At 45.2% G+C, this 14,586-nt stretch overlaps 1 protein-coding gene across 1 annotated transcript in view; it reads left to right on the top strand.

Moving 5' to 3' along the window:
* LOC115333881 (sodium- and chloride-dependent neutral and basic amino acid transporter B(0+)-like) overlaps window positions 1–12,106 on the top strand; it is a 36,440-nt gene extending 24,334 nt beyond the window's left edge. The window contains exons 7-13 of the mRNA XM_029997437.1: window positions 7,569–7,795; window positions 7,880–8,005; window positions 8,097–8,215; window positions 9,421–9,520; window positions 9,759–9,868; window positions 10,905–11,072; window positions 11,909–12,106. Coding sequence (XP_029853297.1) covers window positions 7,569–7,795; window positions 7,880–8,005; window positions 8,097–8,215; window positions 9,421–9,520; window positions 9,759–9,868; window positions 10,905–11,072; window positions 11,909–12,106 — 1,048 coding nt within the window. The remainder of the gene's footprint in view (window positions 1–7,568; window positions 7,796–7,879; window positions 8,006–8,096; window positions 8,216–9,420; window positions 9,521–9,758; window positions 9,869–10,904; window positions 11,073–11,908) is intronic.
* Window positions 12,107–14,586: the final 2,480 nt, after the last annotated feature.

Raw genomic sequence — 14,586 nt, 5'->3', positions numbered from 1 at the left:
GTGGTGGCATCAATAGCCAAATTGAACTGCATCTACAGCAATGCACACAGCATGGGTAACAAACAGGAGGAGTTGGAAGCCAGTGTGCAGCTGGAAAACTATGCTATAGTTGCCATCACAGAAACATGGTGTGATGACTCACAAAACTGGAGTGCTGCAATGTATTGCTATGAAGTCTTCAGAAGGGATAGGCAAGGAAGGAGAGGTGGTGGGCTAGCCCTGTATGTTAGGGAGTGTTTTGACTGTGTAGATCTTGACAACGGTGATGAAATGGTGGAGCATTCATGGGTAAGAATCAGGGGGAAGGCCAACAAGGCAGATATCATGGTGGGAGTCTGTTATAGACCACCCAATCAGGATGAAAAGGCAGATGAAATAGTCTATAAGCAACTGAGAGAAGTCTCACAATCACTAGCCTTTGTTCTTGTGGATGACTTCAACTTACCAGATGTCTGCCAGAAATGCAATACAGCAGAGAGAAAACAGTCTAGGAGGTTCCTGGAGTGTGTGGAAGATAACTTCCTGACACAGCTGGTGAGTGACCCGACTAGGGAAGAGGCCCTGCTGGACCCGTTATTTGCGAACAGAGAAGGACTTGTAGATGATGTGATGGTTGGAGGCTGTCTTGGGCATAGCGATCGTGAAATGATAGAGCTTTTGATTCTTGGAGAAGTAAGGAGGGGGGGTCAGTAGAACTGCCACCTTGGACTTCCAGAGGGCAGCCTTTGGGCTGTTTAGGGGCCTGGTTGACAGAGTCCCTTGGGAGGCAGTCCTGAAGGGCAAAGACATCCAGGAAGGCTGGACATTCTCCAAGAACAAAATCTTAGAGGCGCTGGAGCAAGCTGCCCCTATGTGCCAAAAGATGAGCTGGTGGGGAAGAAGACCGGCCTGGCTGAACAGAGAGCTTTGGCTGGAACTCAGGGGAAAAAAAAGAGTTTATGACCTTTGGAAGAAGGGGCAGGCAACTCAAGAGGACTACAAAGATGTTGTGAGGTTATGCAGGGAGGAAATTTGAAGGGCCAAAACCCAACTAGAACTTAATCTGGCTACTGCAGTGAAAGCAATAAAAAAGGTTTCTGTAAATACATTAATGACAAAAGGAGGGCTAAGGAGAATCTCCATCCTTTATTGGATGTGGGGAAAAACATAGTGACAAAGGATGAGGAAAAGGTGGAGGTACTTAATGCCGCCTTTGCCTTGGTCTTTAATAAGAGTAAGACCAGTTGTTCTCAGCATACTCAGCCCCCTGAGCTGGAAGACAGGGATGGGGAGCAGAATGAAGCCCCCATAATCCAAGAGGAAATGGTTAGTGACCTGCTACAACACTTAGATGTACACAGTCTATGGGGCCGGGTGGGATCCACCCAGGGGTACTGAGGGAGCTGGTGGAAGTGCTCACCAAGACACTTTCAATCATTTGTCAGCAGTCCTGGTTAAGTGGAGAGATCCCAGCTGACTGGAGGTTAGAAAATCCTAACTACAAGCCTATCTACAAGAAGAGCTGGAAGGAGGATCCACGGAACTACAGGCTTGCCAGGCTGACCTCAGTGCTGGGGAAGGTTATGGAGCAGATCATCTTGAGCACCATCACATGGCACATACAGAACAACCAGGTGATCAGGCCCAGTCAGCATGGGTTTATGAAAGGCAGGTCCTGTTTGACTAACCTAATCTCCTTCTACGACAAGATGATCTGCTTTGTGGATAAGGAAAAAGCTGTGGATGTTGTTTACCTGGACTTTAGTAAAGCCTTTGACACCGTTTCTGACAGCATTCTCCTAGAGAAACTGGCTGCTCATGGCTTGGACGGGTGTACTCTTTGCTGGATAAAAAACTGGCTGGATGGCTGGGCCCAAAGAGTTGTGGTGAAGGGCGTTAAATCCAGTTGGCAGCCGGTCACAAGTGGTGTTCCCCAGGGCTCAGTATTGGGGCCAGTTCTGTTTAATATCTTTATCAATGATCTGGATGAGGGCATCAAGTGCATCTGTGTGAGTCAGCACAGGCAGGACGCAGGAACAACCACAAAACCACGGATGAAATGCAAAGTATAAATTTATTTTCATTACCTCACCAATCTTCCATTACTATCCCACATTCCACCCCCTCACTCAAGGGACTGCTTCCGCTGAGGCTGGCAAAGGTGGAGGTGTCCATTTGGGCTTGCAGGATGTTTTTTTTACAGAGGCATGAAATAAATGCATATAGAAAGAGGAATAAAAATATCCCTACAATAATGCTTTGAATCAGGTGTCCCATCTATTCTGCCAGGGAATTAAACCACTCAGCTAGCCAGGGACCACCAGTAGATTGTTTCATTTGATGCATTAAGTCCTGGAGATGTTGAATGTCATTCTCTACGCTGGCTGATTCATCAGTGATGTTGAAGCAACACATGCCTTTAAAAGCAGAGCAGAGTTTATGGTGTCGAAGAAGGAGATAGTCCACCGCCAGTCGATTTTGTAATGTTCCTTGGCGCACAGCCGTTACCTACTTGGAAAGAATAACAACGAGGAACATTAACATCAAAATAACTTACCGTAGCATAATTCCGTAATACAGCTACTGGCTTTGGCATGCCAATGAAACATGTTGTCAAAAGATCTGCAGCTGTTAATCCTCCCTCAATACAAAAGGCAGGTGAGTTAGTTACAGTAGAGGCCAACCAAATCCAAGTATTTACATGTTAATTTCGTGGAAATGTATCCAGGGCACATGCTTGTAGTACAAAACTACAAAGCATGATGAGCCAACCTATGATAAGGAAAACAGGAGTGTCATCTCCTTCCAGTAATGCATACACCATTGCTCCTTCAGCTAATTAGCTCCTTCAGCTAATATTACTCTGGGTTTGATAACCTGATATGGGGCAATTGCCCACAAAGGTTGAAGAGCTATGGCTTGCACTTTTTCAGATTGAACTTCAATTTGATGTTGGGTTCATGACACCAATAATACTGTTCCAATGCTATCTCCTCTAGATAAGGCACACGTATTCATTGAAGATACCTGAAATACAAGAACTCAAGAATCTGGTATCAACAGGGGATGTAAAATAAGAGAAGTTGGGGTACAGAACCATAGGGCATTCTCAGGGGTTATTATATGAATCTTCACATCTAGACTAATGGGTTGCAGTCCCACCATGCAGTCCATCAGTGTAAGCAATTCCATTTCCCCTGTAGTTAATATTTTGGGAGAGATACCATCTGGAAGAATGTCAATCTTCACCATGTTTTGTACTGAAGGTGTTATAATATGATCATAGGGTGTTTGATTATGAATATTCCAGTTGTTTAACAAAAAACCCTGCTTTAGTAAGATGTGAACTCCAATGTTGTAAAGTTTTAGTACTGGTTAGCTTCCTTAATTGTTCCTTCAGCATCCCATTCATTCTTTCAATCAAGCCATTAGCTTGGGGATGGTAGGCAGTGTGGAATATCCAATCTGTCACTAGCCCTTGAGGCCAATCTTGGACATTATGTCCACTAAAGTGTTTTCCTTGGTCACTTTGTATTTGTTGAGGAGGTTCATATTGATGAATAAGTTGTTCTAATGCTTCAACTGTGTTATGCTGATTACCATATTTGGTGCGTTTAGCAAAAAAGAGTCCTGACCCTGTATCCACAGCAGTGAATACATATCGCCAGCCCCTCAACAGGAGCAGGGGGCCCATGTAATTGACCTGCCAGGTATTCAAGGCCCACTGACCCTGTTTCATCTTTCCCCATGGCCTATATAATGCTGTGTACAAATAGTACAATTATGTGCACATGCTTTATAAATATGTAAAGGCAGAGGAGTTTGAGCAATGTCCCATGTGCACACAGTATGAGCTGATTGATGTCCACAAGCTATATGCACATTTATAGCTTGAGCATGTACTTTGGCAGGGGTCATATCATCTACTCCCTTATTATTTTGTTCAAGTGAATAATCTTTTTGATGAGATGAGACATGCCTTAATTTAAAGGATACCTTTGTACATATTGCCAAATTTGTTGCCATATATCTGCCCCTCATATAGGGTATCTTTGTACATGCTAATCTTCTTAGGCCCAGCGGGGTAACCATGTTGTGAGGCTTTTGTATACAACTCAACTGTCAGTGTATAAGTAACATGATGTGCCTTCCCTTCCAGGATAGCAAGAGATGCTGCAATCAATTCAGTCCACTGACTAGATGCTTGTACACCTATTTGCCATAATATAATTCCTGGAACTGGAGTGTATGGAACTGGTCTCCATTGTCTTTGTCCAGTTGCCCTGTATGTTGCACTTCCATTGGTAAACCAGGCATCTTTTTTGTGCTTACTGTTTTTGTTTAATCTCCTCCACCACTTCAGGGAAGAGGTCACAGAAGACTTTATCTTTTAAATTAAAAGCTAAGATTTGTGCCGTGAGTTGTCTTTGTGAACTCTGATGTCTCTATGCTGCCCAGTGTGGGGTTCTTTTCCACCGTAAAACTAAGGCAGCCCATGAAGATCGTTGGGACTGGCCAAGCTAGGTTCCATGTATCCAGGTGGAAATCAGTGATTGAAAGATGCAACCTTGTACTACACTTAAACCTTCCATTAGGTGTAATCATATAAATACTAAGAGGTTTAAAAAGAAATTCTTTGGGGAATATTATTTTCCCATGATAATAACCACCTTCACAGGGAGTAATTTCTGGTCCCCATAGAACATAGTGTCATTCAACGATATTAGATGGGAGGGGTTCTGCACAGATATAAGGCACTGGATCTTTCTTAACTCAAAGGTAGTCTTGTTTAAGGCTGTCTAGCTGTTGTTGGTGCTCTCTTGTTACTGTTGTTGCTCATCTGTCCCTGCTAGAGCAGGCCCTCCACTGCCAGGACACCCCACCTGCCTGCAGCTGGAGGCCAAGGGGGGGAGGGCAGGAGGGATGATTATAAACATGCTTAAGTGACCTGCATTTCGGGTGTAGAAAAATACATCTATCATTCTAATTGTTGTTTATCCTTGTGTATTTAACAAGTAAAACATCTGTGTTTAGATAACATAGGCAGATGGTAGACTTAGAGGCACCCTGTTGAACATGCTTGAGATTCCTGCCCTGCTGTGGGAAAGATCAAAGCGCAGTGGTAAACTACGCCTGCACAAATCCCTGGTAAACAGGCAAAAACAGCAGGGTTGGCAATCCTCTAGCATGGACAGAGCTCCATGCTACCTGCGTTCCCTGTTGTGTGCCTCTGCCCAGGTGCTGTTTCAGGGATCCCCCAGTTGGTGAGTTAATGCAAATAAACTTACTCTTTGCATTTCATCTGTGGTTGTTCCTGTGTCCTGCCTGTGCTGATTCACACAGCACCTTCAGTAAGCTTGCAGATGACACCAAGTTGGGCAGGAGTGTTGATCTGCTTGAGAGTAGGAAGGCTCTACAGAGGGATCTGGACAGGCTGGATCGATGGGCCAAGGCCAATTGTATGAGGTTCAACAAGGCCAAGTGCTGGGTCCTGCGCTTGGGTCACAACAACCCCATGCAGCGCTACAGGCTTGGGGAAGAGTGGCTGGAAAGCTGCCTGGCGGAAAAGGACCTGGGGGTGTTGGTCGACAGCCAGCTGAATATCATCTGGCAGTGTGCCCAGGTGGCCAAGAAGGCCAATAGCATCCTGGCTTGCATCAGAAAGAGTGCGGCCAGCAGGACTGGGGAGTGATCATCCCCCTGTACTCAGCACTGGTGAGGCTGCACCTTGAGTGCTGTGTTCAGTTTTGGGCCCCTCACTACAAGAAAGACATTGAGGTGCTGGAGCATGTCCAAAGAAGGGCAACGAAGCTGGTGAAGGGTCTAGAGAACAAGTCCTATGAGGAGCAGCTGAGGGAACTGAGGTCATTTAGCCTGGAGAAAAGGAGGCTGAGGGGAAACCTTGTTGCTCTCTACAATAACCTGAAAGGAGATTGTAGTGAGGTGCATGTTGGCCTCTTTTCCCAAGTAACAAGTGATAGGACGAGAGGAAATGGCCTCAAGTTGCACCAGGGGAGGTTTAGATTGAATATTAGGAAAAACTTCTTCACCGAAAGGGTTATCAAGCACTGGAACAGGCTGCCCAGGGAAGTGGTTGAGTCACCATCCCTGAAGGTATTTGAAAGACCTTTAGATGTGGCACTTAGGGACATGGCTTAGTGGTAGACTTGGCAGTGTTAGGTTTACGGTTGGACTCAATGAACTTAAAGGTCTTTTCCAACCTAAATGATTCTATGATTCTGTATCAAATGTGCAAACCTCTGAAAATCTCTGGTGAAATACTGACTCACATTAGAGTTACCAAAGTGCAGTGAACAACAGCATTTGCAGCCCAGGATTCCTAATTCCCCCAGTTCTGCTTCCGCACATGGTCCAGAGCATCTCAGCTTTCCCTGGACAAAGCAGCCCGGTGCCAAACAAACATCCACAAACAGAGCTATGATGATGAATTAGACATATTTGGTGTACATATTTAGAATATGATGAGTAAATTCTGTTTCTTAATCTACATCTTCTGCGTTAGCAGTGCACACAGGGATAGGATCATGATCGATTATATTATTAAAGTGTTAATGTAATTGTAACTCTCTTAACCACATAACTGAAAATCTCTTCTAAGATTCATAAGCTTCATAAAATGAAGTTGAGATGCTTTATTTAACAAAAAGTTGATGCTTGCTTACGAACAAAACAAAAATAATTTAGCTCAAAATTTGTAAATGCTGAAAGAATCAAATAGCCACCCTCTGGCTCCTCCCTGCCAAACCAGACAGTGATGACAACTGTGGTATTGCCTCTGAGCAGCTCTCGCAGACTTGCTGCTGTTTCATCCTAGCAAGGCCTGCTCAGAAAGGTCTTGCTCTGGGATCAAGCATTGCTCTCATTGCATCAGTCCCACTTGCTTTGGTTACTGATAATTTCAAGGGATTTTATCAGAAGGTTGAAGTGACCGCTGAGTTTGAAATTCAGGCTGTGCCTTGCCCAGGAAATTAGCTTGGAAAGTTAGGTGGGCCAGGAAGGGCACCTTTCACAATGGAAGCCTGGATTTTTTTTGTTCTGGCTTATGCCGACATTAGTTCAGTCTTACCAAAAGCAGACATTGAGTGCAATATTTATTTTTGGTCATTTATGTGAGCATTCGGTGCTGAGGAGCTGCAGCAGAGGCAGAAGTGGTTTGTCTGGGTCACGGTGTGAGGAGCACAAGTGGGAGAGCACATGGAAGTTCTCACTCCTGCAACCCTGTCCTGGTTTTCCTTATTCATTGGCACTGTGACAAGATTCATATCTCACGAGCCCACACGTGTGAATGAATGGAAGCTCTTCTTCAGGGTTAGCCCAATAAGATTTAGAGTATTTGGCAACATACTCAGGATGTGGCCTTCAGAGATCATAGAAGGTATTGTTTGTGCTTGAGACTGCAAGGTCACCAGCGTCCTATATCCCATCTACTCTAAAACATAAATGAAATAGGATTAAATATGCAGGTTAAATGTGGAAAAACCCTGGAGCTTCCACAGAGGGCTGACTTAAATGTTTCTGATATGTACTGTAAGTTAATACAATAATGCCCATGTTCTTATCGCTGGTAGGTTTGGAAAGATGCAGCCACCCAGATATTCTACTCCCTCCGTGGCATGGGGCGGGCTTGTTGCTTTGTCATCGTACAATAAGTTCCACAACAACTGCTACTCGGATGCTATTTTAGTTTGTGTAACCAACTGCGTCACCAGCGTATTTGCTGGGTTTGCGATATTCTCCATCTTGGGACATATGGCATTTGTGTCCGAGAGACCCGTCTCGGAGGTTGTGGACTCAGGTAAGCTGATCGTCACGCTGTCGGTATTGGGACTTGCTTTGACCAAGGCATGACAATAACCTCCTTCCTTCCACTGCTTCCCAGGATTTGATCTGGCATTTGTAGCTTACCCAGAAGCTCTCTCCAGGATACCAGTTTCTCCTCTGTGGTCCTTCTTGTTTTTCTTCATGCTCCTGCTCTTGGGCCTTGACTCTCAGTTTGCCACCATAGGTGAGTGGGGTTTTAAGTAACCCATGGCCTTTCCAATGAACATTGCCTTTCTTAGTTGTGCTGCTCAAAACCCACGCTTCTTCCTTTGCAGAAACACTTACAACCACCATACAAGATATATATCCCAAAGTGATGAAAAAGTTAAGAATCCCTATAACCCTGGGTGTGTGCATATTGCTCTTCTTTCTCGGTCTTGTCTGTGTTACTCAGGTAAGCCATTCAATTCTTTTTTGGCTGTGGCTTTAGTTATGCTGCAAGCGATAAACTCAAGTCAAAATATCCTTTCCAACTGTTCCTGTTTGCATGGATCGATCTGAGAGAATCTTGAATTCTGCCAGTGTGCCTGGACATGCAAATAAGAAACTCCCAGAGGGAAGCTTTGAAGAACCTAAGGTTTTCTGTGATTATTGAACTGAGATGTGCTTTTAAACGGAAGGCCTGTACAGAGCCTGTGAACCATCAGCCTGATTTATTGCTCCTTGGTTCAGGAGATTCTTTGTGTAATCTCAAGCATATGCATACAGTCTGTCTGCAGTGCCGTGGGTACTGCTAATAGATGCCAATGGGATCTTTTTGTTCAGAACTGACTGCCGAACAGGACGGGATTTGAGAAACGGCCTACTCGCGTCATAAAAACCTATTAGCTCACAAGCATCTGTAGATTGTATGATTACTTCTCCTGTGTGTGTGTGTGTGTATACACGCATACATATATACACATACATAAAAGGAATTTTAAGTATACTGTGAAAATTTCTTGAGGCAATTGCTTTTAAGGATGTAAAGGTTCATTGCCATGACTCCATCTAGAAATGCAGATTTATATATGCAATTAGACTGAGAATGTGAAGGAGATAATTGGAGTGAATAGGCAGTTGTATGGTCAAGCAAACATGACGGCAGGGAAGCTTGCAAAGGTCTTAGAACACAAGAGTGTGAAAAGGCTTAAAGCTTGTTTCCTGCTCTGTGATCCTGCTATTGCATGCTGGTGTTTAAAGCTGTGTTTAACCCACGTGGAAAACTTGTGCGTGTAGGAGTATACAGGCCTACCAGAACTGATAACCAGTATAGCTGTTGCTGTAGCTCAGTGTTAAACCTTTGGCATCAGCTTTAATACAGTAAGTTCCACATTTACATTTTGCTCTCAGCTGTCTATATATACTTTGCGTGCACATGTATCTTGTTATTAATATACAGATCGACAGTATTTTGTCAGATGTGTTTTTCAACTTGACATAGAGATCTTTAAAGGAAACGATGTTCAGAAATGTGTACTTAGCCTAGAGAACTGGGAACTTCAGAAACTCAGACTGGTGATTAGTTAAACTGGCTTGAGCAACGCAACTTGTTTTATTTGCATAAAGATGTTACTGGGACTGGGTACATTTTTACCTCTTTATTTTTTTGTTCTACAGGCAGGAATTTACTGGGTTAACCTAATAGATCACTTTTGTGCTGGATGGGGAATCCTTATTGCAGCTGTCCTGGAGATAATAGGCATCATCTACATTTACGGTAAATTATTTGCCTTGAAAATCCATGATTTGACTATGCAATCCCAGGCAGAGTGTATATTAAACATTAATTACCGCAATAAAGCATTTCTAACTTAACTAGCTGAAAAGCTTTAATGGTTACCACCAAACTGGAGAAACTGCCCTTGACCATTGCCTTTCTTCTATCCCTTGTGAGGCACCACACCTGCAAGGGAGGCACCTGCTTTACAGTGCACCCTACGCTGGTCTTTCAACAGGAGGAAACAGGTTCATTGAAGACATTGAAATGATGATTGGAAAGAAGAGCCGTTTATTCTGGCTGTGGTGGAGAATGTGCTGGTTTTTCATTACTCCTGTGCTGTTAATGGTGAGTGCAGATGACTGGATTGTGTTAGTGTGACAGAACCTATTACTTTGATATTGAAGAGGTTTCCATGTGAAGATTCAGGGCTGAATGCCCAGGCCCTATGTATAAAGAGAGGGTATGGCTGTGCCAGTGAAGCAAACTACATGCTATCTGTGCTTTCCGATACATACCGCTCCTCTCCAGGAGAGGCTGGACCTTCAGATCACTTGCTGGCGAGCTGGGTCTGCACTCTGAGGAGACACACGGAGCAACCAGGTTGTCCATCTTAGCAGCTGGATTAGTTTCATCTCCGACTGAGAAAATGTTTTGAAAACCTAGGTTTTTCCCCTTTGAGGGGAATCCCATTTTCAGGACAGATCCCTGGCTTGGGTTTGCTCTTTGGGTGTCCAGCTGTTGCCCTGTCTAACTGAGATCTTTTTATGTCCTGTTATGTGTGTCTCAGTTTTTCGTTACTCCGGCACTTCTAATTGTGAGTAGTGATGGTTGATGTACGTTACTATGAGAGAATTCATTAACATCCCAAATCCAGGAGCAGTACCAAGTCACTCTGGCCAGCGCATTGCCTTTAATCTGTCCGGACTATGGTTTAGAAAATGCTGCCCCTAAAACATCTTATTTCTGCAGCAATATTTGCCAACAGTTGATCTCAGATTCTTTCCCATATGCCTGTAAATAGCGGAACATGGGAACATATAAAACATCCAGACAAAGGTACTGGGCTCATCCAGCAACTTGCATATTCTCCAACATGAGATTTCAACAGAACCCAGAGATCACGTTCTCTTTAAGCAGAGATGTACCTAAAGTGTTAGGGTGCGTATCGGTGTTGTCTTTCAGCCCTGTCCTTCAGTCTTGCTGCTTGGCCGTGACTGAACACCGAATCCTGCCCAACTGTTCTTGCACTCAGAAAGCAAGAGGGAAATGTGCAGAATTTGTAGATGGCCCTTTTTTTTTAAACCAACTTGGAAATATGGTGCAAGTTCAAGTTAGCTGGACAACTGCTTTTCTCTCTTAATCCCTTTGCCATTTTTTATAGGCAATTTTGGTCTGGTCTTTGGTCACGTTTTCACCTCCCACTTACGGCTCGGTGTTATATCCAGCCTGGGGAACTGCCGTTGGCTGGTGCACGATCATCTTCTGCGTCATCTGGATTCCCATCGCCGCTATTCTAAAAATAGTTAAAGCTGAAGGAAACCTTTGTCAGGTAAGGGTGCAAAAAAGGTGTCATAGCCTCAAGTCTTGCTTTCCTTGGCGTTGTCAGGAACACCTGTGCTGTCTTCTCCAACACACGTTCAGTACCTTGAGGTGTTTGTTAATTGGATTTTTAGACCAAAACACCGCTCTGGTAGTTGCATCAGAGGCAAATTTACCCTACTGTGTTCAGATAAGAAGATAAAGCCTAATTCTCTGGGAGTGCAGCCACGCATTCAACGGTGATTTTCATGGTTTCTGCTGTTATTCCAGCTGCTTTAAATTCTCTGAAGAATTTCTATCTCTTCCTATCCCCATATCATTGTCTGGAGTTTTGCCTCCCATTCCTCACAGAAACGAGCAAGTGCAAGATCTGATGTATGCTCTTCTTGCCAAGCTTTGCCAAAGAGTCCTGTTGGTCACAGCTTTCCCGGCTTGTTTGACTTCAGTGTCCAGAATCCACTGAACCCAAGGACATTTGGAATGATTTTTAATAACTTTAGCTAAACAGGAGTGAAAGGAAAACTCTTGGGAAGAGAAAAGTAGAAGTGGAAAAGAAGTACATTTCCTTTGGATTGGCTCAAAACACGAGTATGTTTTCAGTCAGGAAAGAGAGCACAGACGTGTGCAGTTCCAAAATGCCACATCCATAACGCGGAAACACTTGAAATGTGGTATTTCAACTGGCGTTTGTCTAGGTATGTAAAGCAGTTAGGGGCCGAGCTTATGAAAGCAAATGTAAAACCCCAAAGTTATTTCTATTACGGAGACTGTTCATAGGCGTGATGTCAAATTTAAAAAAGAAGTCGTCTTTAACTTCATTTCTCCCCCGTCATCTGTTTGCAAGAGGACATTTTCCAGCCGGGGCTGCGCGGCGGTGCGCTGACCAGCAGAGAGCAGCGTGTGCTCGTGTCTTCTGCTCCGCTCCCAGCACCCGGGGAGCGGGGGCCTGCGAGGGGTCGGCACAAGCCCCCGGCCCAGCCCGACTCTGCCCGGGATGTTGGCTCGCTCGCTCGCTGCTCCGTGGCCCTGGAGACTGCATTGTAAAGCAGCAGCCGTGAAGCTGAGTCATTTGGCACTCGCTCCTGCCTGGCTGGCGGCTGTTGAACGGTGTCGGAGCTTTGAATCAGACTGGCCCTATTGAAAGGTCTTTTTTATCCAGACCCAGATGTGTGAAGAAGAGAGCTGGTGCTCCCGTTGAACTCCTGCGCGGCTTCAAGCCGAGCCTCACGGTAGCAATACGGCTGCCCTGTGAAAGCCACTCTGGCCTCTGCAGGCTGGAGTTGACCACGGGTCATCTCGGCAGACCGGTTGTCCCAGTAAGTGGACCTTTCCAGCCCCACGTCGCAATTCCCTGACACTTTGTGCACCCCCACTCCCAAGTCCCCAGAGCTCCCCTGAGCCTCACCCTGTTCTTGTTCTCCATGCCTGTGGGTGATGTGGCCCTGCTGAGGTGTCCCCTTCCTGGCTTTGTTGTTTAGTTTTTTGTCGGAAGCAGCAGCACAGACCCAGAAGCAGCATGCGTGTTTGTAAGTGAAGGCTTTATTTTCTTGTTTCAGCTCTAAATCTAATTTTCCATCATTTTGTGGGCCTATGGCAGGGCTTTGTGTCATTGCTCGGCTTCAGGTCCATGGCCGTGGCTCGTTTGATGCGGGCACCGTGGCACCGCAGTCCGGCTCCGAGGGATGGGGCATCTGCCACGCAGTCGTAGCGCGGCTGCTTGGAGAGGGATGAATGAGAAGCGAGAGGTACCAGGGTGTGAGCAGAGCTGACTTGCTGGGGAGCTGCACAGGAGTGAGGAGGTGATTGCACAGCCCATCTGCTGAGGGCAAAATCACATATTTCCCGTGAGTCACCTTCTGAAGGGGTTGGGAATGCTCTACAAAGTCTGGTGCAGCAGAAGATCCCGGAACGTTCAAACTGAAACTGGTCTTGAAACAAATTCATGTCTGCTGGCCCCAAAGAAGTTACTGGGACAAAAGGTTTTACATTGTTGGAAGAACCTGGTTTCAGTGATTTCGGTGACGTTTGCTTTTTAGTCCAAATGGCCTTCCTTTTGGAAGGTTAGTAAATACAGACTACCAAGTACTGAAGAAGAAAAATATTCCAGTTTAAGAAACACCTCTTGAAACTTAAAAAATTATTTTCTCAGTCTGAGCTGCTTTGGAAGGGAGGTGAGGGGGAAGTGGACTTTCTGACTTCTTGATTTGGAATGAGGAAATTATTGTTAAAACTGTCTGAAGGATGAGAAAAATCTTTTCCAATGTAGCGCTGTGATGCAAATAAGGCAAATGCTGGCAGGACCCTTTAAAGAAAAAAACATGTTACCCGAATGATGTCAGTTATTTTTTAAAAGTTAGCGTTTGGCCATCCCTGAAGGGGATTTGGGGAGCCAATGTCTAATCTCAGGTTCCTGTGAGTCCCAGGAAGGCTCCAGATCCTCTGTGTAGATTAGCCTTTTGGGGAGGCGATATAGGGGAGGGGAAGAAATGAACTGAAATCTATGGGCTGTACGTAAATGGCACCTGATGAAAGGAATGAGGAAAGAAGTCTATATATCGCACCGATTGTTCCCGTGTAAGTATTTTTCATTGATTTTTGTAGATTACTTGTCTGTAAAAAGCGGGGGTAACTGGGTATCTGAGCCTGTACAGGGCAGCAGACCAGCTCTGGTCCTGGCTCTGGTTCTCCTTGTCCTCTGTCTTGCCCCAGTGGGGGAGTCTCTCACTCTGCTCAGTGATGCAGAGGGAAATGAAATACGTGTGGTCGGAACTGGATGTGGGGAGAGATTTTCCTCCACTGTGAACGGGCCTGGTTCATCAACTCATGCTGAGTGCAGCTGCAGTTTCATGTTGAGCCTTTTGGCCAGATGCAGTTTCAGAGGTCCCTGTTCCCACCTCCCCTCCAGCTCTGGTCCTGGTGCCTGGTTAGCAATGCCGTTGAGCTTCTTGCTATGCGAGAAGGAACGACCTTCCTCTACACTGGTTTGGTGTGATGATTTGTTTAAAAACCAAAAAATGAACAGTGCTGGTAGTTTTTGTCACAGGATCATTTAGTAGATCCCCTGAAGGCTAGAGCCATAGAAATCAGATGACTCGGAGACAGCAGCATCTGACCAGGCAAGGGAGGAGGTGATGTGGGACTGAGAAGCTATGGTGAAGGGAAGATGGAGCAGTGGGTTAAACTGGATCTTCCACTGAAGGAAATGCCGTGGGAAATGGCAGCCTTACCTGAGCTGACTCTGCTCGATCAAAGTCAGGCTGACTGATAGCACAGCCACAGCTGCTAAAACAAGGTTTTCTTCCTCAATAAAACAATCTCAAGAAGGCTAGAGATAAATTTCTTGAACTGATTTATCCGTGCATGATAACTAACTCAGCCCACTATGAAAGCGTAAAGCTGCACCTCAGTGAAGCATGGAGTCAGCGTGGAGGTGAAACGTGCATGTGCATCTCCAATGTGATGTGCCACTGCTTCAGCCCAAAAGACAAAGCAGAATTGAAGAGGTATGCTGAAAGCACCAAAAG

The sequence above is a fragment of the Aquila chrysaetos genome, chromosome 21, assembly GCF_900496995.4.
Source record: "Aquila chrysaetos chrysaetos chromosome 21, bAquChr1.4, whole genome shotgun sequence".
Taxonomy (NCBI): Eukaryota; Metazoa; Chordata; class Aves; order Accipitriformes; family Accipitridae; genus Aquila; species Aquila chrysaetos.
The sequence above is the reverse complement of the archived record's forward strand: the minus strand, read 5'-3'. Positions and strand labels throughout refer to the sequence as shown.